General features: G+C 39.5%; 1 protein-coding gene across 3 annotated transcripts in view; it reads right to left on the reverse strand.

Moving 5' to 3' along the window:
* Nucleotides 1-15,228: 15,228 nt before the first annotated feature.
* The window catches only part of LOC105679601 (uncharacterized), a 52,580-nt gene continuing 47,914 nt past the window's right edge, over nucleotides 15,229-19,894 (reverse strand). For 2 of the 3 annotated variants that reach the window (XM_067349017.1, XM_067349018.1), the window contains one exon: nucleotides 15,229-19,494. In XM_067349017.1, coding sequence (XP_067205118.1) covers nucleotides 18,950-19,494 — 545 coding nt within the window. In that variant the 3' untranslated portion in view covers nucleotides 15,229-18,949. The remainder of the gene's footprint in view (nucleotides 19,495-19,894) is intronic. The other variant, XM_067349019.1, reaches the window with a different exon arrangement.

Consider the following 19,894-nt stretch of genomic DNA (forward strand, 5'->3'; position numbering starts at 1 on the left):
ATTAAGTTACACCCTATATGTTTCCAACCGGAAGAAGATCCGAAATATAAAATACGAGACACTAGCGTTCTAGGTACGAGCTTGCAGAGTGTACTATCTACATTTAATTAGCGGACGAGACAGTATTTTACCCGTCCCGATGTACTCTTAGAAGTAATAACTCTCTCGACACGCAGCACTGTAAAAAAATTCGTACAAAATTAAGATTGTTATAGAACAATTTTGGGATCAGCTATTACAGGGGTATAAATTTTCACACGTATGCAAATTTACAGCAAAAATTAACTTCACCTGCAAGCCGCGAGTTTACGCTTCGCGTGGAAATTTACACGTATGACAAATTGAGATCCGAAAACCTCCCACTATAATAATTGTAATTTCATACTGATTTTCTTGCAGTTTGGGCTCGAGTTACGCTTCCGGCTCTCCTCGCCGATTACATATGTACGTATAGGCCTACGGATATTACTTCGAGAACGATATCTAATTTAGAATTATGCACAGGCCATATACATTTCACATTTATATGTACTGAACTATACGCGTACGTTACGTCACCACGTACACCTACAATGTATATACATATACATATATATACACACACATATATATATATGTATATGTATTTACGTTTGGCCGAAGTTTTGTGTATATCGTAAAACTCCATGTAATTGACAGTTAAAGTGTTTTACAGCGACTCTCGAGGTACAGTTCTCCGCGTATATACAATAGTATCAAACTATAAGACGAAGTAGGCACACGCAACACTAAAATATGTATGTATGTATATTACACTACCTCTGCTGCAGCTGCGTCGAGTGAGCAAAAAACATTGGACGTCGGCGGCTAACTCTCGCACGCAATATATCGCACACCAAGCTAAAGACCCGCGTGTGACAAAAGGAAACGATGTGTCGGCGAATTTAATGCATCAATATAGATTTACTGACAAATCATTTATTTGAACTCCAAAAATCTTATCCAATGTGTAACGCGAGCTATCTTACAGACTTAACATAATTACGATATTTCTGTCTTAAAGTTAATGCCGGTGAGAAAATGGGATAAGTGTTATTTTCGCGAAATGACTCGAAATTGGTGAAACAGTAGTGTTAATTTTCTGGAAAATTGTTATCCGACTTTGCATGACGCTGCAAGAAAGTCGTTCATCATCGCGATTACGCCGCATGATTCGCACAGGATGATCAGTTTTCGGCCGACAATGCCAACGCAAATTCGCCACGTCATACATTTATCAACGTACGTTCGGCCGATTTTAACAGAAATACATGCGTGTAATCGCGGGTGAAAATGGACGCGGCGAAAGTTAGAATATTAATCGCTTTAAAAGTTCGCCGTATCGCCTTCGTGCCTTTGTTTCTCCGGGAAGAGCCATTAATATTCTAAGAGGCGGAGGGACAAAAGTGAACCAAGCCAACGTGTGAAACGCGGAACTTAAAGGCACCTCTCTTTATGTGCTGGAGGAGATTAATTATTACAGCCGGAATAATGGGACTTTTATAAGGGATGGTTGAGTCGGTCAGTTTCCGAGGGACGAATGTGAGATTTTCACATTTAACTATTTCTTTTATTCGGAATCATTTATCAGGCGGAACGCTGCTCCCGCAGCGTAAGATTTTAATGTCTCGCATTGTTTCCTCGCGAAATACAGAAAAATGAAATAGATTTCGTTTGTTGGAGAATGTGAATTTTATTTTCTAACATTTAGTTTCTCGATAGATCGCTGCGTTGTTATTTGTACAGAATATTAGTTGCGAAATATCGTTGTCCGAATTGCATTGTGTACAGTTTTCCAACGGTAACCATTACATTTTCACATACGCCGTTAAAATGAATGCATTATTGTTTTTAAACTAAACCGCTTAATTCACATACGGGCCGATTAACACCATCAGCGGGGATATTTCGTTCATTCATTTTTTTTTCCCCCCCTTTGTACTGGCTGAGCTTTCGAAGAAGGATGACAGCGGCTTAACCAGCTGATAATTCTACTACACGAAGAGCAGCAAGCGTATAAACGACCGCACGATGCACATCTTGTATTTCGGGCGTTACGGGAAAAATTCAAGAACGAAATTTGAATTACGACTAATCCTTCTAGCAGCGCGCTCAGTCTAGCATCCTGGATGAAATTTTCGTCTAGTGTTTGCACGCGATGCGGTTACACCGCTGTGTGTGTACGCTCGCACCGCGTTCGCATTTTAGTAAAAATATAAAAAAGGTAGCGTCTTCTTGTGAGAATGAAAACGGTAGTTTAAAACGTACTAGAAAAGGAAGTTGCAGTGCTTCGTGTGTGTATATAAATACGCATATATGTATATTTATGTTATATTATATATATATATATATGTATATGATTTATGGAAATATCTCGTACGATAAATTTTTAGACAGTGGTACGTGTGTTATATAGCTCAAGCTTGATATCAATATTTTCCTATCTATCACCTATTAGCGATTAACCGATCGGCCTGGCCCGATTGCAACAAATTTCGCGTTCGAGTGCGATCAATCTTTGTTACCCAAGAAGACTTGCAAGTCAGATAAACCGCAACTTGCACATAGCACCAATAATATAGCCGATTCCGATTGAAGCGAAAAGCGCAATCCTTTTTTATCCTAAAAACTTAGATGAGAATAATAGAATATAATGTACGATATTATTATATATTATATATGTAGAATTATATGTACAACAATATATAATAGTAATATACATAGAATATATATATATATATCTCTTCAAATCTAACATTAAATACAATTTCAAATAATACATGTAGTGCCGAGTAAAATTTGTATCAATAGCAAAATAAGAGAAACGATGCATAATACGAAAGCGTCAGAATACTCAAAAGTTCATAAAATTTGCATCTTTAACAATTATTTGATTCTTATTTTATAGATTTAGAATATGTTGAATTTACTTCTTCATTTTAAGATTTGGCATTCTAAAATGCTTAAACTTTCTCATCGATTACTTTTACACATTAATCTATCAATTCTCTTTTCACTAGCATTCGATAAATTTTAATAGAATTTTTTTACTTCACATATTTGGCACATCGCAATCTCGTCGTATGTACATTTCCATTTCTTATATTTTGACACTTGCGTATCCACCAATTTTCGCAAATGTACGCTGATGTACGATCTAATACATCGGCCAGTTCTACGAACGCCGAAGCGAATTTTTCACCTTGATAACCGCCGCTTTTTCGCACGTCGCCGCTTCAATCGTGGAAATGGCTTTTCGCGAAAGGGACCAACAAGAAGCGATCGATAGTCCGGCCGATTGGTTAACGCGATGTACTTATAACACTTTCAAGCGGGTCTTTCTATGCTACGACCCTTTTTAGAATTTCCATATGTGGCTTTGAGACGTTGGTCCACTTAGTTTAGTTACGTTATTATCACTTTTTGTATGCATGATGACCGCGTGCGTATGCGTTTCGCAAACGACACGCTAACGGTTGAAGTCTAGAATAATGTCGATCTCTCGCGATCTCGAGCAAAATGGAATGATGCGCCGGGAATCGAAAATCGATTTTAATTCCGGCTGGATGGCTCACATAATCCTTTTGTATCGCGCGACGTTTAATCACATCAGTCTGAAAACGCGTGAATCTCAAAGGAGCGATAAAATCCATTAATCGCATTAGCACAGATATTTTTCGGTTCGTGCGAGAGCGTTGTTTATTAACGAGTGCTGTTGTAACTGAGTTAATAAATCACAAATGCGGGAATGTTTCGGCTTAGTTATCCGAGAGAGTTGTTCAAAATTTTTCATCGACGGGAAAATCGTCTATCAAACGCAAATTCCCTTTGCCCGGCATTTGTGTGGATTAATATTTTAAAATAAAACACGTTGCGTCGTGTGCTATTGCGATCCACGTGAATCGCTCCGATTATGCGATTAGCTGGAACGAAGGTGAATAAAGTCGGATCGCCGATCAATCACGGACAGGGAAACATCGATTTTCCGATTCCCGCTGATAGATGACACTGAAACGCGAGCCGCATTTTCTTCGGCGAGTGTCGCCGTCGATAGCGTTCGTTGTTCTCGCTTGAAATGAATTCGTCGCTCCTTAATTCGTGCCAGAAACGCTCCTCGATTCGGAAGTTCGTTAATTACGCCTTCTAATCTACAGAAGAACGGCCGACGTAGATAATCGGCCGGTTTTATCCTTCGTATTCTCCTCTGAATTCGCAGATCTTTGTTAATCTGATATCTTTACCATTGAAAATCTAGTTCGAAGAGAAAATATCGCAAATTTAACTGCTGATTCATTGCTCTAATTTTAAATTTGTCTCTTTCACACATTAGCGGAAAATTAATATGCGAAATATTGAAACCACATTTAATCTTGCGGCGAAATTTTCGCGCAAATTAAAAAAAATATTGAATAAAGAATTAAAAAATATAAAAAATTGAAAAAAGAATTATGATATTAAAAGAAAAAAAAATGATACAATTTTTCATAAATTAGCATTCAATTTTGCGACGTATTCAAAGTTGTTTTTCAGTAATGGGGATGCCAGTTTAACAAAAGTCTTACGTCGCTGGATCTTTGTTGTCCAAGCGACGCCGGGACGGCGTACAGAACGTCATTAACGAACAGCAATTACTTTCCGAGAGATAATGACGCCACGACGCAACGTCGGGCGACGCTCGTCGCACGAATGCGAGTGTCGCTGTTGAAATGGAAACGCAGCGAAGTGCAAACGCGTCGCAAATATTAATCGCATATCGATTATTTACGTTTCGAGCATTCTATTAACCACTCGTTTGCGTGGATATAACATATCGCAATTGGAAAATGCAAAATGGAAACGATATTTAACCTTTATGCAGTGGTGGATTCAAAAAAATATCAAATAAAGTCTGTCTCTGTTACAGAAAATATTAAAAAATAAATGTATTGCACAAAAGATGACATTACACTTTTTAATAAACTGTAATAGCAAACTGTGTATTCTATTTATAACATAAAAATTTGTGAAAATAATTGCAAAAATGGCTCATTTGCTTAAATTAATATTATACATATATTAAAATTAAATTAATATTATATATATTAAAATTAAATTACTTTACAAAAATTTAATTTTCTCCTCACAATAATTCTCATATATTTGCTGTTATTGAGAATTATGCCACGTTGATTATAATATCAGTTGTGGAAATTAAAAAATATACCATTTACGCGTTATATTATAAAATAACAAAAAGTCACTGTGCAAAATAATTAAAATGCAAATAAAAAGTACCAAAGCGTGTAACTCGCATTTCTATAAAAGTTTGTATTACAATCGAATATCGAACTCAATGGGCGCAGAAAGCTAAATATTTTGCAGAGAACAGACAAAAAGATGCGCATATTCATATAAAAACGGAATATCATCGTCCTAGCGTTGTGATACGCAATGCAAAGTGCGCCACTCTCTTCCACTTCGGACGCGCGATGTTCTTAAACCTAATATTTCTTAGAGAGAGAGAGAGAGAGAGAAAGAGAGACCGCGGTTTATCGCACGGTATCATACGGTGCGATCGAGAAACGCAGCTTTTGGCACTCCCGCAGGGGCGAGAAGTTCGCTGCCATTTCTCACTGTCTGAGATGCTCGGTATTCCAAGGCCCTTCGCCTGGATTTACCGTCCCTCGCGAGAGTCTGACAGTTTCTAAATGTGGTCCAGTACTTAGTAAACTTGCTACGAGTGGGCTCGTGCAGCGAAAAGCGTAGACTCGTCGTTTTTTGAAGCGTGAAAAACGCGGCGCGAAATGGCTGCAGCGAATGACGTGTCTATAGATACAGTCTGCGATGACATTTAACCTTTCACCCCCGCCCACCCTCTGTAACATTTCGGCACGGAAAGCCATTTGTTAAATCATTTATTATTGAAAGGCCAATTATAAATCGTTTCCTGTCTTTGAACGTCGGAATTATATAATTGTATATTCATTTGCACGAATATTTTATTCGACGTTAAATCACAAGTCAACAAAATTATTTTTATTTCCTTTTAAGCTAAATGATGAATCTGACGAAATTAGTTTATTTCTCTGAAATTTACATGCATTTCGCTAAAATATCCTTTTAAAGGCAATAATAGATATATTTGTCGCGTTAATTACGAGCCTCGTGTTCAATATGCATCGTCGTAAATTGTTATCTACGAAGCCGGCTATGCGCGGCGCGTTGTTCTAATCTTATCTGTTTCTGTACAACATCACGTACGAAATACGCGAGGCGAGGTTTGTTATCCCACATAACAGAAGCTATCTGTAAAACGATCTGCGCGTATACAGAATGCGGTGTAAACGAAACGCGGCAGAAACGCAGCAAAGGGTTAAGTTCGCACAGTAATCTGATGGCGAAATTTACAAGTTACGTGCGGAGGCTCGCCCCGATATCTTTCACACGTGAAAAATTGATGCACCGCCGCCATGCAAAAGTCGCACGATATTAATTTCTATCGTTTTTGCTGCACTCGGATGCAGACCGATGCAAAGCGGTTAAAGAACACGCGAATAAATCTCGATTCGCACGGTTATTTTGCCCCGCGCGAGAATACGAAGTTAGAATCGAACTGATATAAATCAAATTTATATGCGCGAACTCTCGGCTCGCTCTACAAGTGTTAGATGCGGAATGTCATTTGCATTTCACATTTTTTACATCTCCGATTTGTTTACGTTTACATGTACATCTTTTTTTTTTTTCTTTTCTACTTTATTTCCCCTTATCTTATTCGGTTGCAAATTTCGCTAGAACTTGTTTAGAAACGCTGCACAAATCTAACTTTTAGAATCTTGCTAAAATTGAGAGACACCCGTTCAGTTAATATCCGCGTCTGACGGAAATTCGTTTGAAAACTGGGCTTACGTTACCTCTCTCTCCTCAGGTAAGCGGCTTACGCGCTCATATTAGTACTTTGCAGGAAGAACCTTTAGCCGTGCAAACAGAATTCTACCTCCGGCGCGAGCGCGCGTGATTCGCACAGGCAAAGCCGCGCGGAAAACGTTCTCCGGCGGCGTGCGAGCTGTGCTCGACCTTTGATACGCGTTAACGCGGGTGCCACAAACGTGCGCCATCGCGGATCATTCTCGCCGCGGCTGGAATCCGGCGATCGTTAACATCGCCGGCTCGCCGTCGCCGTCGATCGAAATGAGGAGGCGAGTCTCGCGCGGGGAGTCGCGCGCTCGCAAAAAGGATCCGCTCGTTGGGAGCGCGAGGAAAACTTCCGGACCAGGCAACTAACGACAAGCCCCCCCCCCCCCCCTCCTCGCCCCTCCGGACGAGGAATTTCTTTTGCGTCCCTCTCGAGGGTGCCGCCGCCGTCGGCGATTTCTTTCGAGAGAGACAACTGTTTTGTCGCAATTACTACGTAACGATCGAGCGAGCATTGTGAAGACGCTCTCGTCTCGCCTCTGCCGTTGCTCGACTTAAATCGGGAGACTCGCGGCCGATATTTACGTCTCTCGAATTCTCCCTTGTCTTTAATATTCTTATCCGGCTCGCGTTCGTCTCCGCGAGAAGAATGTCTTTGTCCGTCGTTGTCGTGATTATCTAGAAATCTGTAATTTTCCCGCTCTTGAGCCCGTTGCGCTTATTTTGTGAAAGCTCGTCACGACTCGGCCGCCATCAATTTAATTTTCCTTCTGCGAGAGCTTACACTAAACTCGTACAGCATCGTAGAGCATCCACGAGTTAGGAAAACAAGTGACAAACAGCAAAGTTTTCAGTAAACATTGAAATAGAAATTTATAATTAATTTCTCAACCGCGCCTTTAATCAAAAACAATCTATAATTCGCGAAAAAATTCGGAATAGAAATGTATTTATAATTTTATTATTTAATAAAAAATATTTTTGGAGCAGCGAAATACATAAATAAAATATATAACTGAAATTAATGTATTGTGCGTATTTTGAATTTTTAAATATTTTTTTCTGCAGCACATGACATTTAAATTTTATTTATAGAATTCTATCCGTCGCAAAAGTTTTTAGAACCTTAAATTAAAAAATGAAAATCGTAAAAACAATTGGACGTTGAGTTTTTGAAAAATTCTTTTGTGAAATCTAATCTTTCAAATGTGTATTAATTGTATTATACATAATATTACATTGTTAATAAAATTATAATTATAGACACAAAGTATAAAACAGCATATGAAATTATAAATATTACTTCATAACAATTTATTTATTAATATTATTTTATCCCGAGTTTTGTTTCAAATTATAGATCGTCTATTAATTATAAATCGCCTTTTAAGTACCCTTTCGATAGATGGATTCTAGAAATTTCGAAAATTATGCAAAGTTATCTTGCAATATCATATTGCGTGATATTATTTAATCTCTTTTATCTGTAGAATATCGTAGGGAGTTTCGAGTTTATTCGTAAAGAAGTCGTAGAAGAAATATGCGTGTAATCGGATCACACAATATTGGATCGCGTCTCACTATAATTGAGGTTACGAAGTCTGCACCCATAAGTCGGCATTGCTCGACTAATCGAACTGCGATTCGAATCGCAGCCCTGCGGTTGTCAATCTCCGTATATAGCTTTTACCTCCTTTTGTGTATAGGGTTTGAAAGCATCGCAACTATACCGAATACGCGGCGCAGACAGTCGCTTGAAATTGCACGACAAATCGAAAGATCTCAATCGCGAGCCGGTGACCTACATCTCTATAAATTTTACTTTACTCGTCAAATTTTATTTCGCGCTTCTCAATTTGCCGAAAGAAAACTAGAATCGACACGTGTAATTCAATTACCACGCAGTCATAATGTTAATAATAAACGCTGTCTTGTCGATAAATCGAGCGAGGAATGCAAATTTCATAATTGAGCCAAGCAATTTATATCCCCAATTTATCATCTCCTCTCTTGCACATCTCACCGCGCGTCTCGCAAGCCTTTGAAGCGAATTCGATGTGAGCCACAAGATAACTCAATAAGACGAGATATATCTATGTACATACTGTAGAGTGTAATGTATTTGATACATTTATTATACAAAACTTTGTTACATTACGAAATCGTTCGATTATTCAATCCATACCGCGAGTATTTATCTGATATGAATTTTATTTTATTAATCGATAATCATTTTTCTTCCGATTTGTATCTTTAATTGAACCTTACACAGTTTCTAGCGTAAAATCGATTTTGTGCATTTCAGAAATGCGCTCTCTGTCAAGTGGAGTGCTCTAAGATGTAAAAGTATAAAGTATGAGAGTTAAAAGTAAGAATAGTGGAGATTTAGAACTCGAGGAAAATTCTTGTCGCGATATAAAAATTAAACAGTTTGACTAAAAAAGCTCTAGAGATAAGGAAGTAAACAATGAAAACTTATCTTCCATTTAATTTTGTCAACTTTCTTCCAACTTTCTTTATTGGAGTTTTAGCTGCTAATGTATCATTCGATATTGAATTTCTAATATAAATGGAAAGTTTTGTATTGCACATTTTTCTGTACACAAAACATTGCTCGCCCTTTGCGCCTTTGGCATAATTACATTTTTACATTTGCAAAAGACCATTACTTGTTCGCGCATAAAAAATGTATCGACAAGCCGCGTTCTCTGAAAGGCACAAAAGAATAAATTTCTTCTTCAACGGAAACTAATGGGCCTTCCGTTTCACGCGAAACGAAAGATTACGGATGTCAGGCGGAATGAGCGATCGCGCATCATGTTGGCGTAGACGCAGCCCGCTTCAGGGAAGATTCCTGGACGAGGCTTTCCGGTCGTGAGAGAGACACCACGGAGACCGATGGTGGCCGGCGCAGAACCGCGGCGATTGTCTAAGCGTATTCGGCGAGCGTACGCGCGAGTACACCGGGGACGACGCCGCTGTCCGCGGTGATTTACGAAGCTCGCGCCAACCTGTGCACGTTACATTTTCGTCCTCGCGCCAAGGAATACGTGCGCACGACGGCGATCGTATCCGAGAACACCTAGTTCGCGCGAACACCTCGTCTGCTATAATTCACATCGCTACTACTAGAAGCGCTGTTAAAATCTTCATCAGTGGCAGAGTGCCGGTGATGGTTTCCGGTTGTCGACTCTTTCGGTTACAGCCAGGATATTTCGCGCACGCCCAACAATTTCTACTGAGCGAACGAGTTGGGAAACGGGAATGCCAAACTCGGACAGAAATATGTTGGAAGTATTTACACTATCGCTCAAAAACTTAAAGTATTTTATAATATTTGGATGAAATTAGAATTATTATCGAAAACTTATTTAATCAATATTTATTTGTGAATGAAATATTTATTTTTAAATAGAATTTAAGATTAAAGCAACAAAACCCAAATATATGTTTATTAAAAAATAAAATTAATTTAACTTTTCTTCACAAAATAACAAGTAATTTCAGATTTGTTATCTATAATACCGAAACAGAAATATAAAAAACTTGATTTTCAAGAATGCCAAGATCGTATCAAATAGAAGAGAGAAGGATTCTTTTGCAAAAGAAAAATTTAATCAACTTTACTTGCTAACATTATAAATATATGTACTTTTTTATTGTTTTAGTTATAAACTTTACGTAAATAGAATATGTTTATGCAATATTTTTAATAATATAATTGTATTAATAAAAAAATTGATTTATATCATAAATTATATCAATGCTATTATTATTATAATTATTATATCTGTAAAATGCTCTAAACTTTTAAGCGGTATATAATGTAATAAAAGATATTATGTATTTTATTGCGTATAAAAGTTTGAAAGAAATTGAAATTTTTTAGAAAAAAGACTTATAAAAGAAATAATCGACAATTTCAATAAAATATATAAATGTGAACGAAGTAGATAAATTAAGAATTTTGTTAGAAACAATTAAAATCTCTAAAAATTATTGTTTCTATATTTTCACAAATATAATTTGTTTATAATATTATGTGAAAATTGAGAAAAAGCATTTATTCGTATTTGTCGATCTCATTTTAAAAGATGGACGCGAGTATCGTCGATTAAATTTTAATAAAATTTCGCTCGGAGTTCTAATTTTTTGCCCTTTGAGATCATCAAACGGTTGTCGGGGCACATCAAAATTCAATTAATCGATCAATCGACGTGTGTATGTGTGCCCGCGAACTCCCGCGCGACAGATAAAATAAACGCGGACGCGGCGAAGAGGAGACCGTGGAGAGCTCCCGGGTTAATTAGTCTGTCAATGCGACCTGCTCGTTTCATACGAATGCACACACACACACGTGCATGCAAAACATCAAAAAAAAAAAAAAAAAAAAAAAAAAAAAAAAAAAGATGGAACGCTTGATCCGACGGCAATCGCGACCGTTCCGGACGGCGCGATATATCGCGCCGCCTGCTACTGTCGTGCTACCGCGCGTATCGAGATCTGCATCTTGTTTGTTATTTCGCTACGTCACGGACATGCGTTCGCAGATATACACCCGACAGCGGGTGTCAAATCTGCGTGACATCAATTTACATTCTGCGCGAAATTTTTCCGAATTTTTCACTCGAAACGGAAAGTGCGGTTATCAGCGTATTACAAATCGCCGCGATTATCTATTTACGCCAATTACGTAAAACTTTTTTGTTGATCCAGTGTTATTTCCGACCGAATGATTCAGCGAATTTGCACGCAAGTTTTTCAACTTGCAGAAAATATCGACTTCCTTTTAGAAAGTTTCGTCTGCGTTCAACGTCGTGTCAAAATACTAATAACGCGCCTTCGCTTATTTAATTCATTAACCGTGAATTTTCGCAATTACTTCCACTGGCATTTACGGAACAAGATGTGACAGCGCATAATTAGCCGGGGCGGCGATATTATTATAGACATCGCATTTAGTTTAAAAACGTGTCCGTTTGAACAAAGAAACTGCACGAAGCCGGTTTCGCTTCTTTTATCTTAACCGTCCACACGTAGCACGCGCGCGCGCGTTGAATCGCATTTCGCTCACTTACTTTCGAACCGCGCGGATTCTTTTGCGGGATTATCTCACATTTATATCATAAAGATCTGAGATTCCGGATTGAGCGCGGCTCGGGGATACTCGCGTTTGAAAACCGCCACACCCGTTTGAATTTTTTTCACTAAACGGATTTCACCGCGCCGTACTCGCCAATAAAACCGTGTAGCGGAAACTGCGATCCGTGTACCTTGCAACGAGGTATCTCGCAAACAAGATTCATACTTTCTGCGCGAATACAGCGTTTTCGTAGAGCTGCATTATTGCCATTACGGTAATTCCATTGAGAACTAATCAGGCAAAATGTGGCTTGCAGCGTTAGTGTGTTTACCGGATAGATAATGTTAATTCATTAGAGGTAGACTTTCTCAACGTACAGTAATATTATTTTGAGAAAAATTCAAGCAATTGTTATTGAATGAATAATTCGTATGTCTGCACTTTTAGAAGCACAAAATAAAGAACTTTTTAACGAAATACGTAACTTTGAACAAAATTAGAGATAATAATTTCTATGAAATTAAAAAATTATCATTTCCATATTTTCAGAAAATATAATTTTTACGCCGAGGGAGGAAATATATTTGATGCTGATAAAAAAATCTACGTTACGTAACTTTTCGCGGCATAAAATCAGATTAAAAGTTGAACTAGAAAATAGCGAGACAGCAAAGAAGACATGATCCTTATTAAACTGAAAAGTCACAAGAGTTTTCGATCAAAGCGCAGGATGCGTGTTAGAATCAAATAGAGACAACGTGATTACCGTCAACTCCCGTTCGCTGGATTTCATTAATACAGCATAGATTGTGCAAACAATTCTACTGTCCGCTGGACAGTAAAGCGCGTCATGAAGTAAAACCAATACAGCCCGTCAGCCGCCCGACATTCTCAGTTAATCGTATCGAGTCATTCTCCACGCTACGTTAAGTCAATACTCCTACGGCTCTACACCGCAGTAATTAACTGTCCTATAGTCTCATATGCTGATGCACACCTAAGATATGTTGGTCGTCTCTGTAACCAAGTAGTTGACACGTGATAACACAAACAAGCTCCGTAGCAAATTACGTCGCTCATAATCGCAAGAGAGTTTCCGATTATTTCGACATTTTGATATTGCAAGAAAAAGGAATAATACAATTAATCCTTTTTTCAGCCCGAATATATCACACTTTGAAAAAAATTAAATCTTATGGTTGTTAATTTATTTTACAAATATATATATATTGTTAACTAATAAGAGGCGGAATGCTATCGTTGATACATTGATTAATTAATTAATAGTATTTTTAATTAAAATAATATTAAATGTGTTTGAATATTCAATTTACAATTTAAACGTTTGATAATATTTGTATTGCAATTACAATTTATAATAATTAATTTTTGTAGCCATTTATTGGCCTTTTTGTAATTGGTTTGATTTTTATTTCAAAAGCCTCATCTGTTATTTTTATTTTTTATAGAAATTAAATCTTACGGTTTCTTGTAAGGAAATCATGTGCCTTATAAAAATATAATTCAATTAAAATCTAAGATTGAAAGGATAGAAGGACAATTAATTTATCTGGAATAATAACACTGGAATAAGAACAATATTAAAAAATATGTCGGTGGCTTTCAGATGACAATCAATTATCGTTGCTATTCCAATTAAGAGCGGCGAGGCCCTCGACTATCAGGTTGCGTAAGAAGAATCTGATTCGATTTCCGCCGATAACAAGAGAGGAAAATCAGTCTTCGAATGATATGTTGGGTAACGAAGTCCGCGAACTGAAAGCGGCTGACGAGCCGATTGGACATGATGGATAAATGCAAAATTCAGGAGGAAGCCGGAAATCACTGAAGGTTCATCGGGAGTTAACTCGTCGGAGCCCGGTGGGCTTTCACGTCATAAACGTGCAACGCGATGATTAAGACATGTGGGCGAACCCATTATCCAGCTGCGCTGTTTACGGAGAGAATCCGGCGCGCTGAGTGCCTCTCCGCGCTCGTTCCGGATGCCGATACACTTTAATGGCGTTGCGAGCCATCGGCGGGCGGAGGTGGAGCGAAGAGGAGAGGCTGCTACCAGGCCGCCGGCTGTTGACCCGCTTCGGACTTTGCTGCAATTTCGTCGCCGGCCCCCGCCCGCGCCGTCCAAATGCGGTGACTTTGCGTATCGCCGCAATAAGAACTTGGTGGCTCGCTCTTTGCAGATCCGCACGTCCGTTCGCGCGCATTTCGTTGGCGCGGGCTCCGTCTTCGAGCCCGCTTCAAAATCGAGAAGCGCGATTCTGCCGGACGTAAAAACAACTCGAGACGAGACGAAAGTCGCGGGCTACTCGCGTAAACCGAAGACTCGTTTTTAGAGCCGTTTCTCGGATTTTAAACAGCAACGAGATTTCTCCGAGCGCAAAAAAAGTGTGGGCTGATCGCACACGGCGATTCCATTGTTCATAAATAATATTTTTGTGCGGAAAAAAAAATTAATGTCGATCCAAAGTCGCCCAATGAATAAATCCTGTTAATTCAACGACAGTAACAATCCTAATAAATACATTCCTTTGTTAAGTTAACAAGAGTCATTCCAGTTGTACGCCGTAATATATGTATGTCATCAAACACATTAAAGAAATTAAAGATTTAAATAAACATAACGTTCTCCTGCTTTAATTAATATCGCTGTTCAATTAACGAGATTTATTCCAATTAGACGAGTAACATCGTGTTACTGTCGACATAATTTTTTTTTTTTACTCGTGTATTTCATTACAAATAGATTCAAGGTGCTTTGTGTCTCTTTCTCATCGTTTAAGTACAACCATCGATCCGAGTTACGCTAACGCGATGCACTGCGTGACGGATCTCCTTCAATTCCGCGTACTGTGTTTGCTTGCGAACGGGAAATCAATTATCCCTAAGTCTTGGAACTTGTCATTGGACTGATTAACACGCGACAATGACCCTAGTACTGATAGCAAGTACTCCGAACTCCCTAGACGCACAATTAATACCCGCTTAAATAGGCGTTAATTAAATTAACGATCGAACGACATACGACGCGTAGCGTCCCTAATGAAATTGTTCGCGTTTCGAATTCAAAGTACACTCCAAGCCGATTAATCGCATTTAACAAGATTTTTCTCGTCGATTATAATCATGCGAAAGCAACTGACGTACAATTGCAGAGTCAGATTGAAAGATCCTGCTACTTCGATTCAATAAGCTAAAAAAATATTGCGACACAGCTTCTCGCATTAATTTAATGTTCAATTACTTATCTGTATCGGTAATTGTGGAGGTGATTTTAAGAATCAATTGCAGTAAAACTATAATACATAGACAAATAAAAGTCACGCGACTGACAGTGCAAAATTATTTTCCAGTGCATTCAGAAATCAATCCTTAACTTTTATTAATTAACTTTGTATCTATATTTGGTTCATTATCCTTGGACGTATTAAACAGATCACTATTTCAATATACTTTTGCGCAATGTGTCCAAAAATGAGGAAGAAAAATGCTCGTCGGTATACAAACTTGAGATTAATTTCTAGATGTACTAAAAATTGCTTTTGCCTCGTCGTACTTTTGTAGTAATTCCTAATCGCTTATATTACAAATCAACTTATTCAAAATCTTTCTCCCAATTTCGTTTTCCCTTTACCACTCGAATGCATTAAGGAATCGACTGTGCAGGAAAGTCCGTTCTTTCGCAGGAACTTGCAGGAGAGAGTTGGCTCGCGCGATCGATGCCTCCTCTCGACGAGGAGGGTCCTGGCGCTCATACGCGCAACAGCGTGTCATTGTCATTGATGTCGAGCAACGGCCGATGATTGCCGGGCGCGTTACCGCGTCGATGATCGTGCGAGTAGCGGCCGAGGTCCCGAAGAATCCTGTAGGAGGGGCGTCGTAGTAGTTGTTATCGCCTGGAGGCACGGAAGTCGTCATTTGGCTATGCGAGGGTGACCACCCCCTCCGGCTCGGGCGACCAACAGTTGTCGGACAGCCAGCATCCGATGACGACGGTGATGAAGCCGATCAGGAGGGCCACGATGATGTAGATCTCCGCCTGTCCTAGCGAATCTGTTCGCACAGAGGATAAACGGGCGTGCTCGTGTAACGCGCTATTGTCGCGCACACGCGAGCTCGGTCAAGGAGCCAATTAGCGTTTCCCCCGCGCAGCTGCAGGGCGGATCGCATGCATTGAGGGACGATGGGGACGTTGGGAATGCTTAGGTGCTAATGCATGCTTGTTGCTTCAACCCCGTCGGGTAATAATTTGTTATCTCGAGCCCGCGTATGCGGTATCGCGAAATTAATTGCTCCGCGCGCTGCACAGCTCGGAGAAATGCGAGACGAGCTCGCAATCAAAGCGGGAGAAACGGGAGAGAGAATTGGTTAGCGATGCATTCTCGGAAAGGGAAGAAAAAAAGGAATCGCACTTTCAAACTACGAACAAACAGTGGAAAATCGGCGCTGGCGATAACTGCTTTCTCACGCACGAACGCATTTTTCACACTTACGCAAATGGGAAACGCTCGCAAGCAGCGAAATTGCTTACTTTAGTAATAGTTGGCAATTTCAGCGAACTGTACTAGAGCAAGAGATCGATCGGCGATATTTAGGAGTTTCAGTTTGAGTTAATCGGGAATTTGATTAATCGGTTGTTTGACTGGCAGGTTGCAGCTCGTCGATTATTCGATGAGCGCAAAATCTGAACGTTAATTTATACATACTGTAATTTGAGTAAGCGGAAATTCTAGTGAATAGAATTTCTAGTGATCCTGTAATGCAAAGAAAGCCAGTAAGTTGATTCAATGCGAAACAATATTATTCTAAATATTGATATTTCCATATTACGATCATTAATATTATTGATATTAATTATTATAACTTTACGAGCATTTTTACCACAGCGGTTATAATTATATTCTGAAACTCCTGTTCAACGTCTAAAAATAGACACAAAGATACATGCAATTTAAATCTGGCATAAGCGTTGCTCCAATCAATCGGTCTAACATTCCAACAGCAATCTACGTAAGTTCGCATGCAAGCGGATCATAAAGGATTAATATCGTATCGTATATATTTTCATTTATAATCGAGTGACTTTAAGTTCTCATAGTTAAGTAGAATCTAATCTGTGATGAAAATCCGAAATTTCGAAAGCGGAAGAAGGTTCTCCGCGGCGCGGAGCCGTATTTGAAAGTTAAAACAGAGACTTGAGCCGGCGGAGAGAGCGCGTGCAAAAAGACGCAGTTCCGTTTGTTCGTTTCATGAATTTTTCACAGCCATCGCCATTATATTCCAACCTCTCGGTTTCAAGCGACGTAGCCGGTGAACGACTGACTGCAGCGGAAACAAAGCGCCGTCGCTCCGTGCGCTCCGTCCGCTCGCGATAAAACGGCATAACAAGTTCCTCGACATAATTCAAGCAGCGTCGCAAATTAACCGGATTCTAATTCACTTATTTTCCCTTCTCGCTCGGGCGTCCTTTGCGATAACTTAATTAAACTTGCGCGGTGTCGCGATCACTACGACGGATGGCGATTAAAGTTCGGCCCGAACGATACGCGAAAATCAAGATTTAACAAGTATCCGAAGAAATTCACCGCGCGAACATCACTCGTGTGCGATTACTCGAGACTCCGGTAATTCGACGTGCGAAAAATTTTCGTAAGTTGGCATTCTGCACATGACCGCGGGCAGACAGGCTATCTGCCGTGAAATTGCGGTGCCGCGCGCCACAAGACGTGTTTTATGGTTCGACTGTCGTGATATGAGATTTCCTGCCGGCTGCCGTTACATCGTAGTTGTAAAATTAAAAAAGTTAGTTTTTTTTTTTTTTTAGCAAGTTGCAACTTATGAACCACAGGTCAACGAGCATATAATATAAATTGCATCCGCGTTATTTCGCCATCGTGTCCGCGTGTCTGCAATTTCTGTTGACACAAGACTCATACTTCCTCGCTGCAGTCATATCGCGTGATGACATCAAAAGCGAGAAATAATATAATTTTTTATAGCTACATAATCTATTTTTATATATGCTACTCGCGGGCGACAGTATATAAATTGATAAAATATATCAAAGTTCTCTCTATATATTTTATTCTGCAATAAATGTTCATATAATTTAATATACATTTAACTGCAGTTTTAGCAGAAATAAATTCTTTATCACAGTTTTTTATCAAGATTTTTATTTACTTAGTTATTCATTAATTTCGAAATTGAAATCTTTGATATATGTGTATTTTACCAATCTACATTAATTATCAAATGTAAATAGTGAAACATTAATTTATTTTGACGTTTTCGCGCAAGAAAAACTTTGACCATTTCTCGTTCTTGACATTATAATTTAATATGACTACAGAGACATCAAGAGAAGTCTTAAGTCTTTGAGTCTTGAATTAATTATAAATGTGAAATAAAGAGTGACATAAATAGCTTGCTATCAGATTTAACATACATTCATGCGAAACTCTAATTGCATTAGGAAAATATAGCACGATTGTAAAACCATTCCATAAACGTGCCTACACAATAATAGAAAAATCACATAGAATGAATATGAGCAGGCATAGTGAATTATTATAACAAATCTACAGACATCAAGTCGTTGCAAGAATCCTAAAAAGAGGAAAAGAAAGAAACGAAGAAAAACGGTCTTATATTCATCAGCTACACATTTATGCCAGAAAAGTGAATCAGAAAGTTTTCGAAAAGTCAATATTAAAAAAATAAGCATTTATTAGAAAAATTCAAATATCAGATTTTTCTACAGAATCATTCTTTAGAACACTGCAATTGTGTAGTCAAATAAGTTGATTTAAAGTTTTGTAATAAATACTCTTTTAACAAGATTCTCCGGAAACTTGTTGATTCACTCTTGCACATCGTACATTATTAATGTGTCATTTAAGAAATTCGAGGTTGAAATTATTCAAAATAAACCCCCTACAGGTGCCTAGATGTTCGCAGCAATCTGAACGAAAACAAATATCGCCAATTTCGGGTTCGATCACAGCTATCGGCAGCCATTCGAAACGAGTAAAATGCAGTAGAGCGACAACAAAAATGACACACAAATGACGAGCCACCACACTTAGCAGGAGTGGTATAAGACCGTTTACCTAAAGGACCCTTTGATTTCCACAGGCCCTTGATGAGGGTTGGATCACCGCGGCGCCAATCGCGCCACCCTCGACCGCGACGAGCGGGTCCCTTGGACCAGCCGGTCCCAGACGCAGCGGCACCGCCGCCGGCTCCACCGCCGGTTGACCCGCCGCCGATAGTACCACCGGTCACACCCAAGCCAAAGGAAGCGGCACCAGCGGCGCCGGTGGCGAAACCGGTAGCGCCGCCGCCGCCGCCGCTTCCGGCAGCGCCACCAATAGAGCCACCGCTGCCGGGGCCCGGGGTGCTCGGCGACGAGCCGGCCTGCGGCTGACCGTGGGATCCCGTGCCCCCAGCACCGCCCTGTGGTATCGGCGCTCCCGCCGCTGTTTTTTCCCGTCCGGCAATCCCGCAGGAAGCAGCATGAAATGTACAGATACAAAGCGTGCGCGTTAAACTGATCGATTCGCGCGAAGATCGGTGAAGGGAAGACGCTCGTAAGGGCTTGCCTCCCGCTCGGTTCACTACTTATCTCTGCTTATCTAACGTCTTTAGAAAGCTCACGCGGTTATGATTGTCATTCTGAGGGGACGACAGTCCATTAATTATGTTTATCCTTGGCTTTCACTAGCTCCAGTTGCTTCAGTGGCGCCAAAGAGTGGTGCGCAGTGCGAATAAGTTGAAGTGTCTTTATGGCGAACTCTGGTATGCACACGTGATGAAAGATATTTTTCAAAATTGATTGATGTTCTTTCGATAATAAATTCTCTGAGCAATTTGGATTCA

The sequence above is a fragment of the Linepithema humile genome, chromosome 2 (assembly GCF_040581485.1).
Source record: "Linepithema humile isolate Giens D197 chromosome 2, Lhum_UNIL_v1.0, whole genome shotgun sequence".
Taxonomy (NCBI): domain Eukaryota; kingdom Metazoa; phylum Arthropoda; class Insecta; order Hymenoptera; family Formicidae; genus Linepithema; species Linepithema humile.